General features: G+C 42.5%; 1 protein-coding gene across 2 annotated transcripts in view; it reads left to right on the top strand.

Annotated features, from left to right (window-relative positions):
• ADCY9 (adenylate cyclase 9) overlaps positions 1–24,406 on the top strand; it is a 482,409-nt gene that overhangs the window by 303,847 nt on the left and 154,156 nt on the right. For both annotated transcript variants that reach the window (XM_085628464.1, XM_085628463.1), the window contains exon 4: positions 20,504–20,611. In XM_085628464.1, the coding sequence (XP_085484590.1) occupies positions 20,504–20,611 (108 nt within the window). The remainder of the gene's footprint in view (positions 1–20,503; positions 20,612–24,406) is intronic.

Below are 24,406 nucleotides of genomic sequence, written 5' to 3' on the forward strand. Positions count from 1 at the left end.
TGGTAATTCAGTGATGTTTAAAGGGGAGCATTGCCACTTTAATACTGGTTAGTAGGGGTAAGATGCACAGAGTTCTAAAGCCAGCAAAAATATAGTATCCCTCGAAAAGCGAAAAATCTTAAATGACCATGAAGAAAAGGTGGATTTTCCCGCACCACTCTACCACCTTTCGCTTTACCTGCCAACCTTTCCCCAGGCCTACCTTCACTGGGACCTAGAATGCCCTTAGCTTAACTGTGTGTCACTATGCTGGCAGCCAAAGCATATATGGCTTCAGACCATATTTTTAAAGCTATTGTGGTGTGCCGATGTAATTAGGAGCACGGTTTAAAAATGTGTAAGCTAAAAATCTGTGTTGAGCATAGTGTGCCGCCCGATTGGTATTTTGCTGCTTCCGTCATTGCATCCAGATATGATACAAGTAACATTACACCTACGACAAGCCAGCACTATTCACTTTGTCAATGGTTTTTAGGTCTCGCCTGACCCAGCGCATGTGTTGGTCTGGCGAGACTTTTTGTGAGGGTTTAAAAAAATGCTACCATGTCCGGCCTAGAGCTACAGTGCATGTGCGCGGGTGCGCGCCGCGCTTGATCGCGATCACTTTCACTTTCGCTTTGATGTTCTCCGTGAGCCAATGCTTATTTTGTCGGGAGTGGGGCATACTATTGGTATGCTGACGAAAAGTATGTGCAAGTCTGCAGACCCTCCAAGTTTCACATTTCCGTTTCACCGTTTTCGTTGCATTATGGGATTCGTAGTACAGCTTATCCAATTATACAACCAGGACTACAAATCCAGAATGTAAAGAAAATACCTTTCCTAGCTACATCAGTTTACTGTACATAAAAGAACACATAATACCCACCTGCTGCTATGTCCCCGCGTGTGATGTCATTCTGACTTTTCATTTAACTGTGCTTGAAATGCTGGAATTAAGGTTTTACATGAGCAGCTACTGAGTACCTGCACGTATATAATTTGAAAGGGAGAGTGCCAGCATTTCGAAGTAAGGATTCGGTACTTTTAATGTGGGAGTATCAACACGTCTGAGGAGAAAGCATTAACACGTCTTCATTTTAAAGAACCGAATGTGACTTCCGCACGTGCTATTTTAAAATATTTGTTATTCAGTTTCATCATATACAATGTCATGTGTTGTATCCCGTAATCCCCTGATCAAAGTCACAGTTGCCACACCCAATCACCCCAGTATCTCTCATTTCCTCTAAACCAAACTACCCCCTTTCTCTCCCTTACTCAGGTGTGTATCGGTGGTACAAATTATGTGACCCACTGAACTCCCTTGTCAGTCCTGGGTGTTTCTCGGGTTATCAGTTCAGTTGAACAGATGTAGTGCCATGAATCTGGAAGGGCCAGTTTTGCCTCCACATTCCTTTCCCGTATAACTAACCCCAGATGCCAGGCTGATGGGAAAGCACATCTATTTATGTACATACTCTCAGGGCTTTAAGTGGGATGACAAAACGGGGGGGGGGGGGTGTGTGTGTGTAAGGGGCGTGGCCAATGTAATTAAGGGCGTGGCTTAAAAACATAAGCTAAATATCTGTGCTTAGCATAGTGTGCCGCCGGACGTATTTTGCTGTTTTAGTCATTGCATCCAAATATCATACAACAAGTAACATCATACCTACAACAAGTCAGGACTATTGGCTTTATCAATGGTTGTTAGTTGCATAAAATAAATAGGCAGCAACTATGGCTTGTATATAACATTGAAAAAGCTTCCACTTAAAGTCCTTGTGACACCAGGACAAAGTTGCTGCTCCTGAGTTTCAAAAAGAGAAGGGGAATCCAGAGAGAAAATGACTCTCTTTAAAGGATTTCCCTTTCCCCTACAACGCTCGCCTCGCATGACGTCATGCCGTAACTTCTCCGCTAGAGAGAAGAGCAGTGTGAGCAGCGAAGTGCCTGCTGACACTGCAGTCTGAAACAAGCATTGGCATAGCCAATAGGTCTCGCTTGTGAGCAGCGATGTGCCTGCTGTCACTGCAGTCCGAAACAAGCATTGGCATAGCCAATAGGTCTCGCTTTTGGGACCTTATAAGTATTTAGTTATGCAGCACAATATACTTTGTGCAACAACATCAACTGTTGCATGGCTAAGCACTTATAAGGTCTCCAAAGGCGTGACCCATTGGCTATGCCAATGCTTGTTTGATCTGCCGGCACCGAGCAGGACCTGGCCCACTTAAAGCCCTGACCTTCATTTAGTTTTATCCCACCTAAAATTGCTCCCACTTCAAAGCAATTCGATGGATAAAATAACTCTTCCAAGTTCTGTTTTAACAATCGCCTACTTTCAAAATGTTGGCAAGCATGGCAACGCAGAGAGTCTGCCAGCCGGGCAGTGTTTTGCTCTTCCACGTTCCTCAGAGCAGGGAGAGGGCCTCGGTGCTGCGCACTTTAAGATGCTGGCTAAACTACGATCTGCAGAAAGCCTGGCATTCTTGCGCGTCCCTGTCCTGACATTCATTAGCAAGGCATTAATGTATTATTCAGAGCCCCTGGGCCCGGGTCCCTGCAGGCTGCTTGGGGCGGCTTGAGGTGAACGCCAGCGGCTAATGAGGCCGATGGAGCCCACACGGGGCCTGGCACTTCCTGTGGGAGGGGATGCGCGCCTCCCCATGGAGGCCGGCAGTAGCGCTGCTATTCGGGGACCGCTGCGGTCTGTGTACACGTGAAGCTATGAGGGGGTAAACACACCACGTGAGGGTTAGCACATCCCTAGACATGCCTCTTCACGTCTGCCTGCTGTTACAACTCAGCCGAGCTCAATGGCATGTATCGTGATAGTGAGAGGGGTCTTAAATGGCGGAAGAGCTGCACTGCCCATAGAGTAGGGGTTGCATTGGATGTGTAAATGGATAATTCATTAACTGGATCTTCTGTAATATTTATCACTTTCGTGGGTTTTCCTGCATTTTACAGTTTGTAACAGTTTTTTGTTTAGTTAGCTTCCTGCGCCCCAGGCAGCGCAAGGCAGGATTAGCGCAGAAATCGAGTAATGCACAGATAAGTTTCCAGCGCCAAGACGTCTAGAGTATGAGCGCGCTTTAGAAATTATTTTCATTGTCATTGGTCAGCTGCAAAGTACTCATTTCAGCGATTTTTTTTAAGTAGTTGTATTTGGTGCACTGTTACTTTTTTAAAAGAAAAAACACCTGTCATAGCATCTCAAAATATCAGCGCAATCGTGCAGATTTCTAGATTAATCCCTTTGTGTGTTTTTAAAGTGCAGCATTCCGTGTACGGTGTAAGGTGTAATTTGTACATCTGGATAGAAAATACCTTTGTTCCTTCTCTTATGTGCGAAGGGAGTCCTGATTAAGGGTGGGCGGAATTTGCGAAATTGGCTTTCACAAATTATCGCGAAATTGCGCAAAAACTTTCGCGAAGATGCGGAGATTGCTTTTCCTGCCCGTTCTCGATGTGTTTTTGCGTGCTCGCGGGAAAATATATCTCCAACTTGCCCATGCGGTCGCTAATGGGAGTGGCCATCTTGTTCGCAATTCTTATTTCCTGTTCGCGATCGCAATGACGTGTTCGTGATCGCAAACTCTTGTGGGATAGCGCGACCAGCTATCAACAATCCAACATCTTGTGGCGCGCGCGAACGGATAGGAAAACTAGTCGGCGAACGCAGGGACCCGGTAAGTTGCGACCGCACGCGAGAATGCATTTTTAAAGCGCGAACAAGAAAAAACGTCCGTTTCGCGGCAGGTTGCGAAAGTTTTGACATTTTCGAGTTCTCCGCGGAACGCGAAAATGTCAAGATATCGCAATTTTCGCGAGCGGAACAAAATTTACCGCCCAGGCCTAGTCCCGATGCATTTAGTGCGGCGTGGTATTGTGTAACACTGTTGGGAGGAAGGGGCAATGGCGTCAGCTATATATAGTCTGCAGTATGACAAATCAGTAAAACAAGTACGAGGCTGTGTATAGAAACAATAGGAGGAGCTTCAATGAACGTGCCTCTCAACCTTTGACTCTCCTAGGAGAGTGAGTGTAAATGGCTTTGGAGGGATATGTGTTTTTGTAAAATTAATGGCGATGAAACATGTTTTTGGGCGGGTGAAGATTGTTTTTCGGGCTGGTGATCCCATTGAAGTCTGTGGGAAGTTAGTTCTCTGATTAGAAGATGGGTCCAAGGAGGGGTAAACTCTTCAAATGAAAGCAAGTTAAGAGGTAAAAAAATATTGCCAGGACACCTATGCCTCTTTCACCTTTGTCACCATAACAAGGAACGGAAATTCCGAAACTTCAGGTGCTGGTCAGTTCCCCCCCGAACGGGATTACAAGCAAATTCTAGACTTTGCCCTTATTGCAGCACCTCAAACAAGCATTTGCAATGCAATAGGTCTCGCATTCATGCAAGTTTGAGCTATTGGCATTGTAAATGACAATGCCTCTTATTTATGTTTTGGGTTTTAAAACATAAATAAAAGGCATTGTCATTTACAATACTAATAGCTTAAACTATTGCAAATGCGAGACCTATTGCATTGCAATAAAGGGCTTTCTCGCCCACTTGTTAGCTTGTAAATATCAGAGGAAGAGACCGGCTTGCAACGCCTTCAAAGTAGTGATAAATGGTGCAGTGAAAAGATGTGTAAGTGTTGTAAATTACAGACACAAAGTGTGAAGTGAGAGTTGCATATGATCTGAGCTACAAACACTAACAAGGCGCTCCAATACCTTTTGCTCTGTGATTACACTGTTGTGGCTCAGGAGGAAGGGGGGCTCTTTTCTGCCCTCTGCGTGATTTGAGTGTGCAGCGTGGCATTGCGTAATGTCATTGCTATCTTTGGCCTAATAAAAAACACTCCAGCTGTAGCAGGGCCCAGGCTTCACCTCCTGGTGCAGAGCTTGCTGTGCTTTGGCAGGCATGGAGGGAGGGGGGAATGGTCTCGGCTGTAGCTCCGGCCTCGGCCTCGTACTGTTCCTGCTGTTACTAGTGAACGAGAGGCGCTGAGGTGGTGGCATTGGTATTGGGGGTGGTGGTGGTGGTATTGGTGGTGGTTGTATTGGTGGTGGTGCTATTGGTATTGGTGGTGGTATTGGTGGTGGGGTATTGGTGGTCGTGCTAGTGGTGGTGGGGTATTGGTGACGGTATTGGTGCTGATGGTGGTGGTATTGGTGGTGTTGGTGGTATTGATATTGGTGGTGGTGGTAGCAGTGGTGGTGGTATTGGTGGTGGCATTGGCGCTATTGGTGGTGGTGGTATCGATGAGATTTGTGGTGGTGGTGGTTATGGTATTGGTGGTGCTATTGGTAGTAGTGGTATTGGCATTGGTGGTGGTATTGGCATTGGTGGTGTTATTGGTATTGGCGGTGGTATTGGTATTGGCGGTGGTATTGGTGGGGGTTGTATTGGTGATATTATTGGTGGTGGTGGTATTGGTGGTATTAGTGGTGGTGTTGGTGGTATTGGCAATGGTGGTGGTATTGGTGGTGCAGGTGGTATTGGCGGTGGTGGTGGTATTGGTGGTGCTGGTGGTATTGGTATTGGCGGTGGTATTGGTACTGGCGGTGCCGGTGGTATTGGTGGTGGTGGAGGTATTGGTGGTGGTATTGGCAGTGGTGGTATTGATAGTGGTGGTAATGGTATTGGGGGTGGTAGTGGTATTGGTGGGGTGGTATTGGTGGTGGTGGTATTGGCGGTGGGAGTATTGGTTGGTGTGGTTGTGATGGTGGTATAGGTTGTGGTATTGGCGGTGTTGGTAGTGGTAGTATTGGTATTGGTGGTTTAGTAATAAAATAGGCTGTAACAACCTTTCGGGTGGCTTTAGTACAGATGACATGCAACACAGATGTGCTGTTGTCAGCTTCAGCCCATTAGCACAGGAGTATGTGCTACATTGAATTCACATGACTTAATTTGCTAATCATTCTAAATCCATTTTACCTCGGAGAGTTGAAGCAGACACAAGATAATGCCAGGTTAAAGTGATTGAAAGCGGGCGCCCGTTTTACTGGGGCGGTCCTGCTGCTTAAAAAACACAAGCCGTTTCAGCTGAAGCAGCGCATGTCCGGCCTGCAGTAAGAGAAACTCAATAAAGTAAATAGTGCTTACAGACTAACTAATAGGTCACGTGTAACAACCGAAGTAAAGGGGCCAGTCGCCTTGAGAGGGTGCAAATGAAGACAAGGCCGTACTAAGGAAGGACTAACAAGCCTATTAACGAATCAGAAGGCAGCATTTACGAAAGACAAAGACGCAAGCCAATGACAAACATGGACGGAGAGTGGGTGGGGCTTCCACTGCATACTCTACTACAGTAGTCTCGCAGAGCGATCAGTGCATGCGTGCTGCCGCTAGGCTTGACCTAAAAAGGTGTAGTCACATCTCCATGATGCAGAGTGGAAGGAACATCTCCAGACATGCAGTATCTGCTATGCCAAATTCTGAGAGTTGCAGTTAGAAGAAGCTTAAAAACAGTTTACTGGTTTTAGGCAGTGCTTAATTTAAGCTGCTTGTTGCAGATGGGGCTCACCAGCACTTATTTTTGAGTGCCTGCGCTTACTTTTCGTCATCAGACTTTGACCCAGAGCCAAAGAGTGAAAAACACTAAAGAAGGAAGAAGACAAAAACAGCAGGAACAAATAGGGAAAGCAGGCATGAAAAAAACCCTGAAAGATTGAAATACAGGTGCACAGATTGTAGGGCGGTGGCAGGAAGAGGCATGAGGTGGCATCAAGACTATGCAAACCTGATAATTGACAGTCCTGACATTTGTCAGCGACAGCTGCGAACTTCTAAGAAAAACTTCAGGCACCTGCACTTATTTATTTACAAGGTAAGAACTGGCTTTAGCACTGAACGGCCACAAAATCACATTAATTCCTAGTGTCACATGTCTGTTGATATGCATAATTCTAATACATTTTGTATATTTAAATTAGCGCTCATTCTTTTATTTTTCCCTCTCCTAATTGTTCAAATATGTCCGGAAGTGCGGTTTCCTTCCTGTTTCTGTCAAGTTCCAAAGCTCCTTCAGTGCTCTGTACCAGAATCATGTTTTTATCCAGAGTGGAGGGGCTGTGGTCAGTGGTGTCTATTGATCTTTCGATGGTGGTTGTCCGAAGCGACAGATGATGGCCCTTGAAAGTGATGAGGTGTAAATACTTGCCCGAATTGGAAAATTCAGCAAACTCGATTTCCTCCAAAGGATTTTGAGTATTTTGTAAAAATTGGACCAAATTAGACTTTTTAGTAAACCTTCGTTCACAGAAACAAACAACAAAAAAAACAGTTTCAGAAGAGGGTCGTTATGACGTTTTGCAATACTTTTGTGGTCTGCCTGTCAAGCCTGAATCCCTCCAAGTTTGTGGGAGATTCACCATTCCATAGAAAACCTTTAAAAACAACAAAACAAACTGGTTTTTTTTTTAGCACAATTACCTTTGAGTTTAACTTTGAAACAGATGTGTCGGGGATTAAAAAAAAATGTAGTTTCATATTGCCTATCATATTTCTTTTGCAAAATGAATGCGAGAAAAACGCTGTCATGAAGGGTGGAATAACTGCAAACCCTTCATCCACAAGGAATCGCTCAATCCCGTCCATCGATTTTTTTTTTCTCTCCCTCATCTCCTACTATCCCACATCAGACGAAGACTACCTTATGCGAGTAAAGCTTGGCCTTGCTTCAATGTAAGCAGTCCAGCCCAGACTGCCAGGCCGTGTCCCATTTGAATAGAAGCTTCAACTAAATAACAAGAATGATTTCATTTTCATTTTGATTAGAACTTTAAATGTTTCAGTTCTGAAAATATGAGACTTTGAACATTGCTATAGTGTATGAAAGGGTTAGTGGCCTTAGGAGTACATCAGCCACTTCAGTTCTCCACTTTGTACCATTCTCTCACTCTGATAGAAATGTACCACATTTTTGTCCCCACATATTTCTAAAATCCTCCATCCTCATATCTCAAGCTTTCCCACAATTGCTTCATATGCCACTATATCTGTGAGCGCTGTGCAGAATGGCAAGGGATTGGATGCAGATGTAGTCTGCACATCCTTATGACCTATTGACAGACACTGTGAGAAACTCGCTCTGCCTTCCGCCTCCCCTTCTGAGTTCTCAATCATGTCACAAACACCCACCCACCAGTGGAGGCGACCCCAGTTCAAAGTATGTATTATGCAAGTCCTCTATTGCATAAAAAACACAATGAAACATAACAGCTTAGAAAAAAAGCAAATACTCTTAGGGAATGCAAGATGAAGGAAAACACGTTAAATGTAAACCGGGATTGAGGATTGCGTAGCCTACATGGAATATTTTAAGGATTTTTCGAGTAATTTGTGTGAAATTGATTATTGTTTTTCCAATAAAGTTAAGGACATGAATATACAGCATGAAAGAGACCCTTTTCAAAGTTGTTTTTTTAATTACCCTCCCCCGTACTGAAAGACCTGGCTAGGACCATGGTGGGCTTCAAGGTAGATCATTGCAACATCATATATTGTGGAACATCGAAAGTTAATATTCAAAAACGTTAAATAAGAGACTCTATTTTAAGTCGCGTCTGTTGATACCTAAACAATACATATGAATGGACTCAGTTAACTGGAAAGAAAGGTTGCAGATCTACCAGCCAGTAAGAACTCTATTGTCTACTGCCAAAATGCTTTTTGCTCAATACATGGTCAAAGATCTAGAGCGAGGGGAAAAAGCTTCCGGCACGTAGCGGCATCACTATGGAACAATCTCCATGAAGATCCCTGCTTTGTGGCAGCCTAATGTCATTCAGGAAACTATTAAAAGTTCACTTTGTTCTACTCCCATATCACACCTGTTGGTGTCTTTGATAGCGAAGCATGTTATGAATATGACACGATGAGAATGGTGAAAGATTAGTACAGACCCTCTCTTCAAATCATGACTTCTCAAAGGTAGGCCGAGGTTTAGATTTCTTATCAATGTTTCCTGTTCTTTTTCCAATGCACACTTTGAAAAGCTCTTGAAGGTGTACTCCAACCACTACATCTACTTAAGGGGGCAACCACTTCTCTGACCGAGCTCCTGACTGTACTTACTAAAGAGTAGTTATGTTCACTGTGATACACTAAAAGACTGAGTTACCAAAATGTATAAGCCAAGGTATATCTGTTGATTGAAGCAATAAGAAATAGTCAAAAAAGCATCAGATGCGGAGTGACGGGGTTCATATGACTTCTTGTACACAAGGTTGACAACAAGTGTTGTACTGATGCAAGTCTTTGAGAGTTGGGTCTCATTCAGTGGTGAACATGCTTCAGTTGATAATGGAAGTAAGGTATTTAAAAATGTAGCTCAAGGTTGCAGACACATTAAGATGGAAGTCCCACCTTCCCTTCTGTAATAGAGGTGTATTGGGAATTCGGTTGCACAAGTGCCTCCTCTTTCTGCCCTCAGAAAAGCACTATGTATGATTGACACTTCAGACATTCCTGTTCATTCCTCTCGGTTGCACTGAAATCTACGCCCTGGATGGGCTCCTGAATTTAAGTAGCCACATTTTGCACTTGGGATTGACCCTCGATCTGTGTATAAGATAACCGAAGCAGCCATACAAACTTCATAATACTATGCAATCCAATCGTTCGTCAAACACAGTGCAAAATGGCCGAAACCACACACCCAAAAGCATGTTGCTACTACACTGATAGTATTATTGTACGGACCTTTTTATCTGTCATGATCGGATGCAAATTGATTTAACATTGATATTGTGGGGCTATGGTTTGAAGAGTATGAACAATTGACATATCAGGCACCAGACACTCCTTTGACTTATGCTGCAAGTTGCGTACCTGCTGAGCTACCGAATCTTTAAAGACCAAATTGCACCCCAGGATTTGCCCACGATCTGTGAACTAAGCTACTAAAATGGCTTCACCATTTTCGAGCCACCGAAAACTATGTGAGCCATACTCTTGGCAGGGGTCTTCCATTATATAATGGGAAGGGAACACTATGAACTAGCTCTACTCAAATAGTATGGTTGCCATGTAACAGCGCCCCTTCCATAAATACTAAGCTGCCAATTCACAGGCTCACACAAACCTGGAATAATCCTTCTCATGCAAACTGCCATATTAGGAAAAGAGGACAATAGGTTCTAAGGACAAAGGCATATACACAAATAGTCTGAACCCACAGTTAAGTGCTAGCAAAGTTCTCTTGGTTTCGTTTTACATCTTGAGACACCTGTTTGCCAGGTTCTAGAGCAGGCTGCTATAAAAACAGAAAGCATTTACACCTTGTGTCGTTGTTACCACTTCACCAATTGCCAAGCTTGTTTCGTAACGTTGGCTGACTTGGGTTTTTTCAGAGCACAATTACCATGAAGTTAACTCCTGTCCCTTAAAATCCAATTGCCGCCAGACTACAAATATGGCTGAACAAAAAGAGAAAGAGGTCAAAGAAAGAATTAAAGTGGACTAGAAAATATCTAAGTCTGATCACCTATATCAGACTCTCAGATAAAAACAAAAACTGACCCGAATACAACCATGGAACTGATGCTTCACAGGTTATCAGCCCTACATAAACTTCGACAAGGAGTAAATTCCAATGCAGGCCTCATCCAAGCTGAGATTCAAGGCATAAAAAAAGATTTCAAAGACCCGGAGAGCAAAATCTCAGAAGCAGAATCAAGACTTAAGTATTTTGGAAGATGGAAAAACACAATCACAGAACACATCTGGCTCACTGAATACAAAAGTAGTTACCCTATCAAAGGAAGTCAGAATTAGAGAACCGGAAAGGGAACTTGAGTATTGTTTCCCTTCCAGAGGGTGCAGAAAATGAGGCCTACGCCTGCACTGAATTTCTTGAGACTTGGATACCTAAAACTCTTGTATTAACCTTTGAAAGAAACTTTGATATCGAAAGAGCATGCAGGAACCCATGAGGGAAGCTAACATCAGACTTCCTTAAGATCTGGAAACAACCAAGAGTAACGATTTTCAGACCACTAAAGTACAAGTACTCAGAGAAAATTCTCAATCAAATGAAGAAAAAAGAAATTGTTCTGTAGAACGAAGCAAAAAATGGTATTAAACTAAAATTATTCAAAATAAACTGTTGGCCACAAGAAAGGCTTTCGCACCCTCAGGGAGAAACCTCCATGACTTTCTATTCAGTTTTTCTTGTAGGACCCTTACACTTCAAGATCATCTTTAGGGAAAATTCAAAGTTCTTCAATGAAGTGCACAAACTACAAACCTTCATTTCAAATACTTCTCAGTTAAACATGGACATGTAAGCTGTGTATTTCATTGTGTTTACCCATTGGTCAGCTCAAGCCTATGCTATATAGTTAGTTGCCATTAAGTTCACAGATCTCAGATAGAGCCTCAGTAGCTCTGCTTGACCATGATCAGTGAACATGTCTCTCCATTGGGGTAATCAAGGGATCTTGGGGGTTTTTTCCCTGTCCCTCGTGCTACCAGTCTTCCTTTCATATACAAGCTTTTTCAGTTAAATTCTGTTTTAGGTTGATATAGACTGATACAGACTGCCATGTTTCCATAACCAATTTTAACACCTGTCTTGCCTGTTTGTCTGTAAATCTGCCTGTTCAATACACAATAAGGTTCATACCTACTGGTTTCTAATCAGATTGATTGTTAGTTCAACGTCTACATACATTAACGTTCGGTATAGAAATAACCTGTTTTGTAAGCATATGCCACCATACCAGTTATTTGCCATAAAACACCTTAATGTGAGTAATGTTAGTATGATCATTATCTCATGCATGTAACACCTGTTACCAAAAGGGGTAATGTTTCAACACTCTCTCAAGTATATTAATTTGTATATTAATTTGGTACTAACTTGAAACCAACCTCATTGGATCTTATGTCTGCCTTCACATCACATATGATTCCCAAGCTTAATTAAGCAGTTGTATAAGTCTTAATATGTTAGTTTGTTTTGTAGTTCTTTTATTATCTGGTGATGGCTATGCTAGCATGGATATTGCGTGCATTTAGTTTGAAGATAGCTTCTGTCGACTGCTCATTGCGCACCTCTGTTTTAGTTCTCGCGCAATGTAGGTTTAAGAGCATGATTGCCGTCACCCTTGAAGTTGATGTGGGTTTTCAGATTTTTTTTTTTTTGGCTTATCCTTTTAATTTTTTCTTTTCTATACCCTAATCTCTTTTTCCATTTTCTCCTTTTTAATCTACGACCTGTCAGGTTCAGGTCGGTGCCAACACTCCCATCACCTTATCCTCCATATTGAGGGTGCAGCAAGATCCCTTCCTTTGGGTCCCCAGGTCACGCACCTACACAGATCTAAACTTCCTGACTATATGCTAAACACTCTCAACCAACATTAACCTCAACGCTACTCAAGGTTCCAATAAAAACACAAAACTTAACTCTTTACTTTTGGTGGGTTAAAGGGAAACAGACAATCACAGCTTTGTACCAACCTCCATAATAAGCCCAAATAACAACTCTGAGTAACCAAAATGTAAAAGTACTCTCACTGCTCAATCCAGTCACAGCAACAAGACAAACAAGGGCTCTGATTAATCTTAACAGCAAAAAAGATAGCATAGAATCCCACATTATTGACATATAATTTCCTAACAACGACAAACCAGATTTTTTTGTCCTCCCTAAATAAAGTAATATCCAACCTACCATTAAACTTAGGCATAATTCTCAGAGGTGACTGTCACTTTTTGCAGACAGTAATGTAGACAGAATTTTCAAGGTCAAATTCATAGCCAAAAACTCTCATGCAGAAATGTTAAACCTCTGTGTGTCCAACAACCTGATTGATATGTGACAAATTCATAAACCAGCTTTAGCCACTACACATTCTATTCGCTCACCACATGGATCCTTGTGGATTGATGACCTCTTAATTGATCACCACCATTTTCAATTCACATCAAGCGCCTAGATTAAGCAGATAGTGATTGTGCACCAAGCTTAAACTTCAGTGGATATTAATCTTGGCAAAAACACAATTAAACACTAGAAATTAATATTCTTATGGATAATGAGGATAATAGGAATCTTCAAAAGATGATATTGCCTATCATAATGGAAGAGATCTCTAAATATATTGCTGTTTGTATGTACTCCCTTAACAAGGACAAGATCGAAGTCGTCTTCCTAAATATTCACTGCTCCTCACTTTTCGTACAGTCTCTGCTATTTACCATAATGCTAAGGGGCGAACTGTGCTGGGAGGTCTGCAGTGTGCTCCCACCCCTTCCTGTTTAAAAAGGCTCTCTTGAGCTATTGAGCTGACGAGCTAGTGGAGATGCACCTGTGCGCCTGTGAGAGGTACTGAGACCTGTAAGAAGTTTGGCAGCCTGCTCAGCAACCCCAGATGAAAATCGTTTTTGGATCTCTACTGATGACAAATAAAATCCAGAAAAACATGTGTCTACAGATGACAGCACTAATCTGCACCAACTTTGGTGGAACGCTCCAGTAAAATACCAAGTAAGCGTGCACTACAAACTGCATTTACTTAATGCTAAGGGGCGAACTGTGCTGGGAGGTCAGCAGTGTGCTCCCACCCCTTCTTGTCTTCCTAAATATTCACTGCTCCTCACTTTTCGCACAGTCGTTGCTATTAAAATGGCATAATACTTAGGAACCTAGTTTGGCAGAGACCTGAATAAAGCCAAATCCCACACAAATATAAAAGAGAGGCCAAAACTAAAGAGATACTACTACAATGGTCATCAAAATTCATAACCTGGTGGAGAGAATTGAGACCATAAAAATGATGGTAACCCCTCTTGTAACTTTCACAACCGGCATCCGCTCTTCACTTCCACATTTTTTAAAACAATAGAAAAATTAATTTCAGAATTCATGTGCAGAAATAAAACAAGAATTTCCGTGAACAAACTCAAAGTAAATAAAAACAAAGGTGGGATTAAGTTGCTAGTCTTTTCGAGATATCAATCCTCCTACTTGGCCCAATAGGGAGCTTGTTGGTTGTTATCCGAAACACCGAATAAACCATTATGGCTACCTGTAGAAACTGACCTACTATTACAACTATCCTTTGGCAAATCTATACCAACTATTAATCATCTAAAGATCTCTCACTCTCTAATTCTCAACACAGAGTGGCGCTAGATTCATTTGACAATAAACTAACACATACATTACCCGGATCATATATGGCTGTACTATGGCTTAATCACCATATTAAGATTGAGGAACTTATAGTTTTCTGTGAAGAGTGGACCACCAAAGATAACCTTCATGGGGAACTAGGTACCAGAGAAGTTCCCATAACTTTTGCTGAACCCCAACTTGGATTTTTGCAAATTTCTGATACTGAGACAACCCTATAAACAAGCATTGGCATAGCCAATAGGTCTCGACTTTGGGACCTTATAAGTGTTTAGCCATGCAACAGTTGCATAACTAAACACTTATAAGGTCCCAAAAGCGAGACCTATTGACTATGCCAATGCTTGTTTTAACTGCTGCAATATATTGAAGCCTCACGGAGAACATCAAAGCGGCCGTGGCGCGAAAGTGATCGCGATCAAACATCAAAGCGGCCGTGCGGCGAAAGTGAAAGTAGTCGCGGTAAAGCGCGACGCGCGCGCCCGCACACATACACTGTAGCTCCAGGTTGGCCTGGTAGCACTTTTTGGAGCCCTCTCAATAAGTCTCGCCAGACCAGCGCATGCGCTGGGTCAGGCGAGACCTAAAAATGGGGTAGCCCTCATGTTCCAAATCTGCTCTGTTCATTAAAGAAAGGAATACAGTGAGGCCATGTTACATCAAAATTTAACAGCCTTCAAGCTTCCCCACGACTACACCTCAACCACAAAGTGACCACCTTTTAGAACAACTGCTAGGTACAACATAACATATATCATAGACCACATCACCATCCCCATGGAACAACATTTTGAACTCTCCTTTCAAAAGGAAAATCACATCGCCAATTGTTCAGAAAAGACTACATTACTCTTTTTGGGCCCAGAGAAACTACACAAATCAGGTATCCAAGATTATAGCTATTGGTGGAACCGTAACCTAGAAATAGGTGATTTACAACACAATTCTGTTCAATTTCAATCTTGTCCAATCTCTTTGACTTCAAAAACAAGGACTCCTACAAAAAAAGTTTAACATACACTTGAGCATTGACACCACTGCGGGACTTCTAGACCTCTGAGACCATCCCACCCCTCAAAACTACCTGGTCTTCTGATAAACCTTTTATCTATGGGTACAAACTGTATTTTATCAGAATGAAAACGCTCTGCTACACTATCATTTCACACCAAGTGGGCATGGCTTTGCTTTTCCAGAAGTGCTGACAAGGCAAATTATCGAAAGGCACGCTCTCAGTATCCCTTCAGTAAACTGTGGGACACCATTGATCTTTACCTATTTAAAGGCTGCCTTAGCTTCCCACTGCAACAATGCATACAAGATGAGCTCTATTAATACATGAAGACCTAAAAATCTACTCCTAATGAGGTCTCTCACCTAAACAATGACCATGTCTAACACTGCCCAACGCCCTTTCCACTTCTTCTCTCCTATCCTCTTTTCTTTCTTTATGCTCTCTTCTTTGTTTTCTTTTCCATTTTTGTATATATTACTTTTCAATAATATTACTTTTGTTTTCAACCAGGTACTTTTTCTAACCTACCAGATTACCAATATCCCTCATTTTAAAAGATTTATGGTTTATGATTTTTTTATCCCTTCATTTGATTTATTCTGTACCAATGCTATGTCTCTAAAGGGGCATATTATCAAATAGCGTTATTGCGATTCTCAAATAGCGATTTTTACGGAATCGCTATTTGAGAATCGCAAAACGGGATGTAATAAAAAATTCGCAAATATTTTGCGATTCCTTGGCATTCCTTAATTGCCATTAGCAATTTGCGAATTGCAATTAAGGAATACCTTCCTATTCATTCCTATGGGCTAGGAGGCCCATAGAAATGAATCTAAAGACATTCTCAATTTGCAATTTGCAATTAGAGAATTGCAAAATGAGAATGCATTTTCAAGGGTGCCAGGGTGTCAAAAGGACACCCTGTTGCACACCTGAAATATGTATGTGTGCACATGTGGCACACATACATGCCCTAAGGGCATGTATGTGCGCCACATGGCACTTTGAAAAATGCAAAAAAGTGCATTTTTCAAAGAAATCGCAAATTACCACCAACTTCAAGTTGGTGGTAATTTGCGATTCCTTAAGGCCAAATCACGCTTTTTCTGTGCTTCATACATTTCATTTAAGGAATCGCAATTTGCGATTCCTTAAATGCAATCGCAAAAAAGAAAATTGCAAATTTTGCGATTCTCTAATTTGCAATACCCTTTTGGGATGATACATCCCAAAAGGCCTTTTCCCGTTCGCAAACGGGCCGATTCTGAGAATCGGCCCGTGTGCGAACGGGAAAAGGGCTTGATACATATGCCCCATAATGTTTCAATTTAATTTTAAGAACGAGAAAACAAATGCACCATGGGAATCTGGAATCTGTTGGTAGTTATTCGCCATTCTCTGTTATTCCTAAAATACGTTTTTCAGGTCGGCTTCATGTTAGGACTGGGTCACCTCTTCCAGTCCTGTCTCAGAGAGAAGGGGCATTGTGCCATCCTACTGCAGCTCGTTCTTACTGCTCTGAATAATCATACTGATGAATCTGCAGCCGACGTAAGGAGCCCTTTCCAACCTCTGCAAAATGGAACGGTACAGAGTATTCAGCTGATCATCAGAATTGAAGAAAAGTAATAGAAGTAATTGTACGCTCTGTAACCAGAGTGATTGCGAGTTCCACTATACACGTCTCGTACACTTGTTCTGCTCAAAAGCTGCTTCAATTACACTCAATCTGTTGTGAGTTCCCACAAAGATGATTGTTCACCTCCAGTTCTACAGTAGCGATTTCTCTTGCTCTTATATAGTCCACCCGAACATGCTCATCATGCACCCTCCTTTTACCCACATTATTCACTGCCACCCAACCCACTGTCAACCTGCTACTCCATCTACTTGCCTCACCCAGTCTCATGCAAAGTCTCCTTGTGTCTACATCCTATCCTTTTATCCCAGCTCGCATTATATTGATTTTAAACAACTCTCGTCCCAGAGTCAGTTTTCACAAGCCCTTCACTGGCTGAATCAGAAGTTATCTGATCAATATGTAAGTTTTAATAGTCAACAATCCAATTAGCATAAATAAGTAAGATGACTTCTAGATAGACACAAGTCCAATACATTTTCAAGGACAGGAAGTACATCAAATCCAAGAAACCATAGTCCAAAAACAGCTTTTTAAAATTAATGTAGCCATGAGGCAGAACCTGCATATTACCAAAATGGCTGCCTCTGACTGACCTTTGAGGCCTTCTCCCTAGGTCTCAGCCTCGAAGGCTATGGCCTTCAGGGAGTACAAAGGAACAGGTAAAATGAGTGTCCTCCCCATGGGATCTGAGAAACGAAAAGCCAAAAAGCAGGGGTTGCACAGAAACAACACTTAATGATGTTCTATTGGTCTGCAAGACGACAGTAGAGTTGTCATGCAGGGACAACAATTGTAACACTCAGGAGTCTGGACTGTATGGTAAGAATAGTGCTTATAAAAAAGCAGGATTCGAAATATGAGCAAAAGTGCATTCTTCTGTTTTCAGTCTCGAAGATCAAGAGGAGTGGTCTGCTGGATATGCAGAAGAAACTGCGGAACTGGCAAGTGTCTATTTCCCAAATTCAAACATCCCTATCAACATCGGAAAAGCCCTACCCCTCCTACAATTTAGAAAGGATGTGAAGACCACCTCTTTCAAGAATGTTACATTATTACACAACTGAGTGCACACCCACATATATTCACCCTCGTTGCAAACCATCTTGAATCACATCACCTAGATTCCTGTTCTACAAATGCATACGTCCGGTACAAACACCCGTCTGGAAGCGGCTGGAGCTTTCCTTGCTAGATTGGAAGATGTTTCTGGAGATGAATAAATTGCCCAAGTCCTAAGCGTTTTTCTTTTGAAGTTCTTGTGTTGCCACTTGATTTCTTCCTCTGTCCACTAGGTTTGTGGTTGGTGATAAGAAGATAGGGCTTACTATGACCCATTGTGGCCATTCTTCAGTGCCTTAGGGATAAATGTGACTCAGTAGCCCAACTCGGTTACCCACATCCCAATTTCCTTTCCTTATATCTCTACAAATGACATCACAAGTTTGAATTCACAAAATGATTAATGGTTTAAGACCTGCAATATACACATTTTTATTGGGTGACTAAAATGCTATAACATCCAAAGCAAGGAATTTCTAAATACTCTTTATACTATTACAAGTCTGTTTTGAGCTACAGTAAAATATTACAAAAAGATCTTGTAAACATGAAGTGTTCACATGAACTTGTCTTGTGAACGGAAACAGTAAAACCATCTAGAAAGATATTCGGAACGTGAAGGGTACACATGGGCTTGGTGTTGTGTGGGGTTCTTGTGGTGCTCCAAAAAAGCAGAACCACTGCTACCTCCTTTCTGTCCCAAATTACCATGGTTAAGTACTTTCCAATTGACCTTTCATGGCTCCCTGACTGTGGCCTCAAAACATCTCCATATGTAGCAGACTTATCTCTAAATAGATAGTCGGCATACAGGGACTGCTTTATATTGCGTTGTGTTTTCTTGTCAAGAAGGAAGTCTAGCAGTGATCATATCCTAATCTTAAGGATTACTGATATTGTCTTGGCTTCCTTCTTGCCCACATAATACCCAGCAGATTCAACTAGCAGGCCTCCATCCTTTCAGGAAGTTTCCTTTGTGAAGGTCCCTTAATCATTACAGTAAAGAAATGAACTCTTGTCTCCACAGCAGAGCCTATCCTGGATAATAGAATCTCTAGTCATTCACTGTCAAACTCCCCTGCCCTACCTGTGGATGTCCAGACCAGTGCTTGTCACCCCCCGTTGGAGCTCCGGTGGATCCTGGGGTTCACCTGAGATGCGTTTACCCTTGCATCTCCCACTCATCTACTCAGGTTCATGGTGAGCAGCACTCACCTTGCATGAGGTGAACCGTGGAGGAGGCTCTCTTTCCGAGAAGAAGAGACTGAACCACAGGATAGCTCTAAAATACTGAGAAGTACTTGGGAAAGCTTCAGGTTGTTCTCAGCTTCCAACTTTCACTACCATCTTTCACTCTTGGAACTAATCCGGCATAATGACATCACAGTGTTAGCATTGGAGCTGGAAACTGAATTTGCTATAATATTGGAAGTCAAATTTATGCTTGTTGTATGTTAATTGAATTATTTGCCAATTTGAGGACACCTGCTTGACTAATGTGAATAAGGGTTGTACTTCTGGCTTGCAGTTGATTATATTTAGTTTTGTATACGATACACGGAGTACAAATATTACATTTAATAGGTGGTGGGTTCTGCTGTCAGAACCTGGGGCATGCGCCTCCGTGACAACTGTCTCCAGGGTGGAATGTGGAATGAGGAGGGTGAAGGACAGTTGGTGGCTGTTGCCTGGTCTGTCCGGTCCTGTCATCTTTCCTTTTAATAAAGCCATTTTTCTCACCAGGGTTTCGTGGTGTCTGCATCTTTTCACTGGCGACGAGCGGAGTTGGACCCTGTGAACCTGCGGAGGCTCTGTATCGCGTTGTCAATCGTGGTGGCTGGAGCGGTGTGAATGGCAAGAAAAATTGCTTTATTAGAAGATAACAGGACTGGACCCCTTACTCTTTGTGAATGTGTGTAAAAACAGGCAGTGGTCCCTTTAAGGAAATGGCTGCATTTAAAAAAAAAAAAAAAAAGATTGCCTTATTAAAAAGCAATCACATACATGGCCACCATCCCTGTGATTTTTGCGACTTCCAATGGGCCACAAACCGAGACCTACCTCATCAAAATGAGGCAGGTCTTTTTGCTACTAACTAGGAATTGCAAAATGGGTATAGCACACATTTGTACATTGCTGTTTACGATTACCAATAGCGATTCGCAAAAAATTGTTATCTGGTTATAGCAAACACTTACCTTCGTACATCTGGCTCTCAGTATCTTACAGCCAGATTCAGCATTCTGTGCCTCCTTTCAGTGAAGACAAATCTCAGTGTAGCAGGTATGTACCGAAAACTGCAAACATCCCACCAAGGCCTATTGGTATTTTATGGGTGCAATCAATATCACCCGTATTCCGCACAACTTGTAATCAGGCCATCTGATGGTATTTTGAAGCTAAGAGATATTTGATGTATTCACTTTTTTTTTTTAGATAATGAATATCTTTGTTAGCTTTGTTTTTGAAGTTGTGATTCATGTTTGTTATTTTATTGATTAAATATGATAGCTGCTTATATGTACTGGATATATTTTTTATTTTTGGCTCAGTGGAGTTTTGGTGAAGCACAGTAATACATTATTATGCAAATAGCTTATATTTTCTCACATTCCGAATTGTAATTTTGGAATTTCCTCCCTGCAGACCTGTCCTTCGTGCAACATTACATTTCCCCCAAAATGTGACATCAATGCTGAAGAGGGAGCTGTTCAAAATGGGTGCCAGGATGAACACAAGAATGTCACCAACAAGGTAACTTACACTTTGTCGTGACCACCTTCCCGCCCCTTGGCAGTCCTCTCATTTAAATTACTCTCCTTCACATCCTCTTGCCCATATTTGTAATAAATCATTTGCATAGTCAAGTGTCTGTGCATGCATCAATAAATGGACTGTTTAAAAGTCATGTAGCGGATTTGTGACCAAGTCTAAATTAGGGAGTATGGGTGCAGAAGGGGGTACAAGGCTTCACAATTGAACTTGCCATTCTCCTCTTTTTGTACCTTTGCATTTAGGTCCTCATGTATGGGTTACGGCACTGGTGATAATTCAGGTGTTTGCTTTACAACCGTGAGGTCACACTCAGGCTGCTGGGCAATCATATTATATCTGATAGAGACATCTAGCTGCAGATTCCTTTACTTAGAATTTCCCCCAAGCGCCAATCTGAATCCAGAGATTTTTCTGCAGTACCTCTGCGCGTCGGGGGCAGTGTTGTATGGCTCTGTAATGACGTCGTCCACGGATATTACGTGAGTGGAGCCATCTAAGTCCCCTCCGGGCGCGCGGACGTCAGCTTTCTTCTTTCTCACTCTGTAACACGGATCCAGTTCCTTCCGGTCCCTACCGGAGGCAGTGGCGCAGTGGCACAGTAGTCGACCCCGAGTTTTCCACCATATCCTGGTGAGGGGGCAACTACAGCCCAAATGAAAGTGTATTTCCAGGCTTTGCAAGCCTGTTTTTTGGGGCAGTGACTCTCCCTGGAGCGCCTTCGGGCCCCAAGAGGTGGTGGGGACTTTGAGCGTTCGCCCACGGGTTCGCCCTCAGCGCCAATCAAAGACCCTGACTCAGTAACTGGCGTCGCTCCGACATCGGGAAACAGCCCGGTGCGGCTTTCTACTATGATGTTGGTGACATCCGCAGAGGGTCCCTTGCCACTGCATCAACGCTGTGTGACGCCAACAACACCTTCAGTGGTGGACGTCGAAACGATGTCAACTCAACGCCATTTGGCGCCGGAGACATACCTAGGGGTGGACATCGATACGACGCCGTCTCAACCTCGAACAGCGCCTGAGACACCTTTTCTTACCACTGTGGCTTCTGCTCCATCTCCTCTACAAATTGAGGATGAGGATTCTCTGGTTGCCATCTCCCCAGTGTTCCAGGACTGGTAGCATTGAGCATTTGGGTGCTCCTAGCCACCAGCATGCAGGAGGTTCTTCGGTTTTTGGTGGGGAAGTCAGTCTTATACCGTCCCCTACCTACAATTTAGTTTGACCTCCTAGAATAGCAACAAAGGCTAGGCGGCTTTGGCAGACATTTTAAACCTGAAGCTTCCTGTGGTGACTCTGTCCTCTGATCCCTTATTGGATCTGCTCCATCAAGGAGGCACTGGGGACGAGCCTTTGCTTCCTTTTGGAGAGTCGCTATACAACATTCTTTTGGGGACATGGACTAAGTCAACGTCAGGAGTCTCTGTTAAGCATGCCGTTGCGCTCCGCCAGAGACCTGCTCCATATAACCCAGTTTGTCTTTCTCAGCACCCTAAGGCTTGAGGGCTTGTTGTGCAGGCTGCTTCGGCTTTGCTGAATTTGAAAGCCCCTCCCTTGCTACCACCCAGCAGAGAGTCTTGGTGGTTGGAGACATGTGGTCGTAATTTGTTTGCATCTACTATTTTGGCCCTAAGGTCTTTGAACTTGTCCTGTGTGTTTGTAAGGCTTCCTTTACCCTATGGGACTCGGTTGACTGACTACTTTCTTCTCTTCCAGAAAAAGTTAGAGCTGAACTTCTTCAGTTGGTACAGGATGGTCGTGAAATGGCTAAGTTCACAATCAGGTTGGCTATGGACATTACGGATTCCGTAGGTAGGGCTATGGCTAGATCTGTAGCTCTAAGGAGACACGCTTGGCTGCATAATTCTAGTTTCCCCAAGAATGTTTGGGAGAGTCTAAAGGTCTTACCTTTTGATGGCCTCAATTTATTTGATAGCCATGCTGATTCTGCAGTCCAGCGTCTCATGGCTGGCAATTTGTGATTGGACCTCATCAGGTCTTGTTTAATTTGTTTTATGATGTCCTTGGCTGTGCCTCTGTGTTATAGTTTTCATGGCATTGGTAGTGTTGAAGGTGTAAGCTTTACTTCTGACTTTTAGTAGACTATTACTCTCCGGGTTTGAGTATTTACTTCCTGGATAGTGTTTGCAGCTGGGTTGCTGGTTCATTTAGTTTCCATTATCTCTGATAAAGAGCTCGGCTCAAGAGACTATGCTCCTTTTTTATGGGTATATGACTAACTCTATGTGGAGTACTGGTTTGCTATTGTATAACTCTTCAGGAATACTATCCTGGTAGTGTATTTCTTCACGCTATGTTTTTCTAAGAACTATTATATTGATCTAAGGGCTCTATTTTCTTCTTGTGATAGTCTTTCACAATGTTCTGTTGCATTTTCACACATTTTGTTGTTTCTCCAAACCAGTGGTCTCTGTGCGATATGTTTCGCTTCCTAAGTATTTCTTTTCAGGCATAAGAGCTTTGAAGAGGTTTAGCAAGTCTGATCGTTTCCCTAGTTCACAATTCAGTTTTCCCTTTAGGGTAAAGAACGGCCTCTAGTATAAATATGAATTTAATACTCCAATACAGTCAATACCTACCCAATGCGGTATACATATCCAGGCTCCACGTTGTGTAGTGATATACCTATCCATGTTTCACGCTGTGGTGCTGTATTTTTGGCAACGGTTGCGTTTGGGCTACCTTGCGCCAAGTTATTATAAATTGGTGCATTCACTCATCTAGTGAATCTTCTTGATATATGTAATTCTGTCTGGTCTACATTCCCTATATTCTGGAAAGCATGTACTTTTTCTTTCAGAATTTCTCACTTTGTGAGGTTTTATGATTGTTTTTTCTTGTTTGTCAATTGACAGACAGGAATTTTCTTCTGACAAATCACACATACGGTTGTGGTGGCGGCAAACATCCCCTCAACCCCTTTTCTTGATTCAGTGAATTTTTTTCCAAACCTCTGTCAGAGATGTTATGTATGATGATATACGGAGTTTACATATAACTGCGTGTTGCTGTACTTCTCATATTGTCATGCATCATAGGGGTTGTATGTGCCTGTTGTTGACGTACTTCTTGTTGAATTGCACTTTGTGTGTCCCTTTTTGCTACATTTTCTGGTTTTTTGCTTGCTTTGGTATTCTGAGCTGATTGGGACTCAGTTACGTTCCGTCTTTTGAACTTTGATACTGTAGTGGGCAAGTTTTATATGTCTGTGTTTCTGCAGTATTCATTGGCCAGTAGAATTCCATGAATGAATGGGTCAATAGGAGTATCTGATTATAATCTTCTGTACATGGTCAGGCCATATGTGCTCTAGATATCATGGTTGCAGGTGGTTTTTCTTCAAATGAGTGTGTATGTGTATATATATATATCTTTTTTGTGTGTGTGTCTTTAAATGCATCTTTTGTGTCTTTGCATGATTGTGGATGCTACAATTTGTCCAAACTATAGAAATCATGACAAGGGATGTTGTCCTTATTCCTTTGGGGAATGGGTTTTGACGGTCCTGTTAGGTTTCCAGTAGGACATCTCTTTTTCTGCTCCTTATTGTCTCTTTTTCTGTTTCTCATTATCAGGAACAGCAGAAATGATGTGTCTTCTATCATGCAGTTGGCGCATTTGGTCATCCAGTCTTTTCCCCCCTATTGGGATAAAGGGGACATGTCTATCAGAAGACTAAAAGCTTTTTGACCCTTTCTCTTGAAGGACCGATTTTACCCTGACCTGTACAGTTGCTTTTGTTTATTTGCTC

This window comes from Triturus cristatus, chromosome 10 (assembly GCF_964204655.1).
Source record: "Triturus cristatus chromosome 10, aTriCri1.1, whole genome shotgun sequence".
In the NCBI taxonomy this organism is placed as follows: domain Eukaryota; kingdom Metazoa; phylum Chordata; class Amphibia; order Caudata; family Salamandridae; genus Triturus; species Triturus cristatus.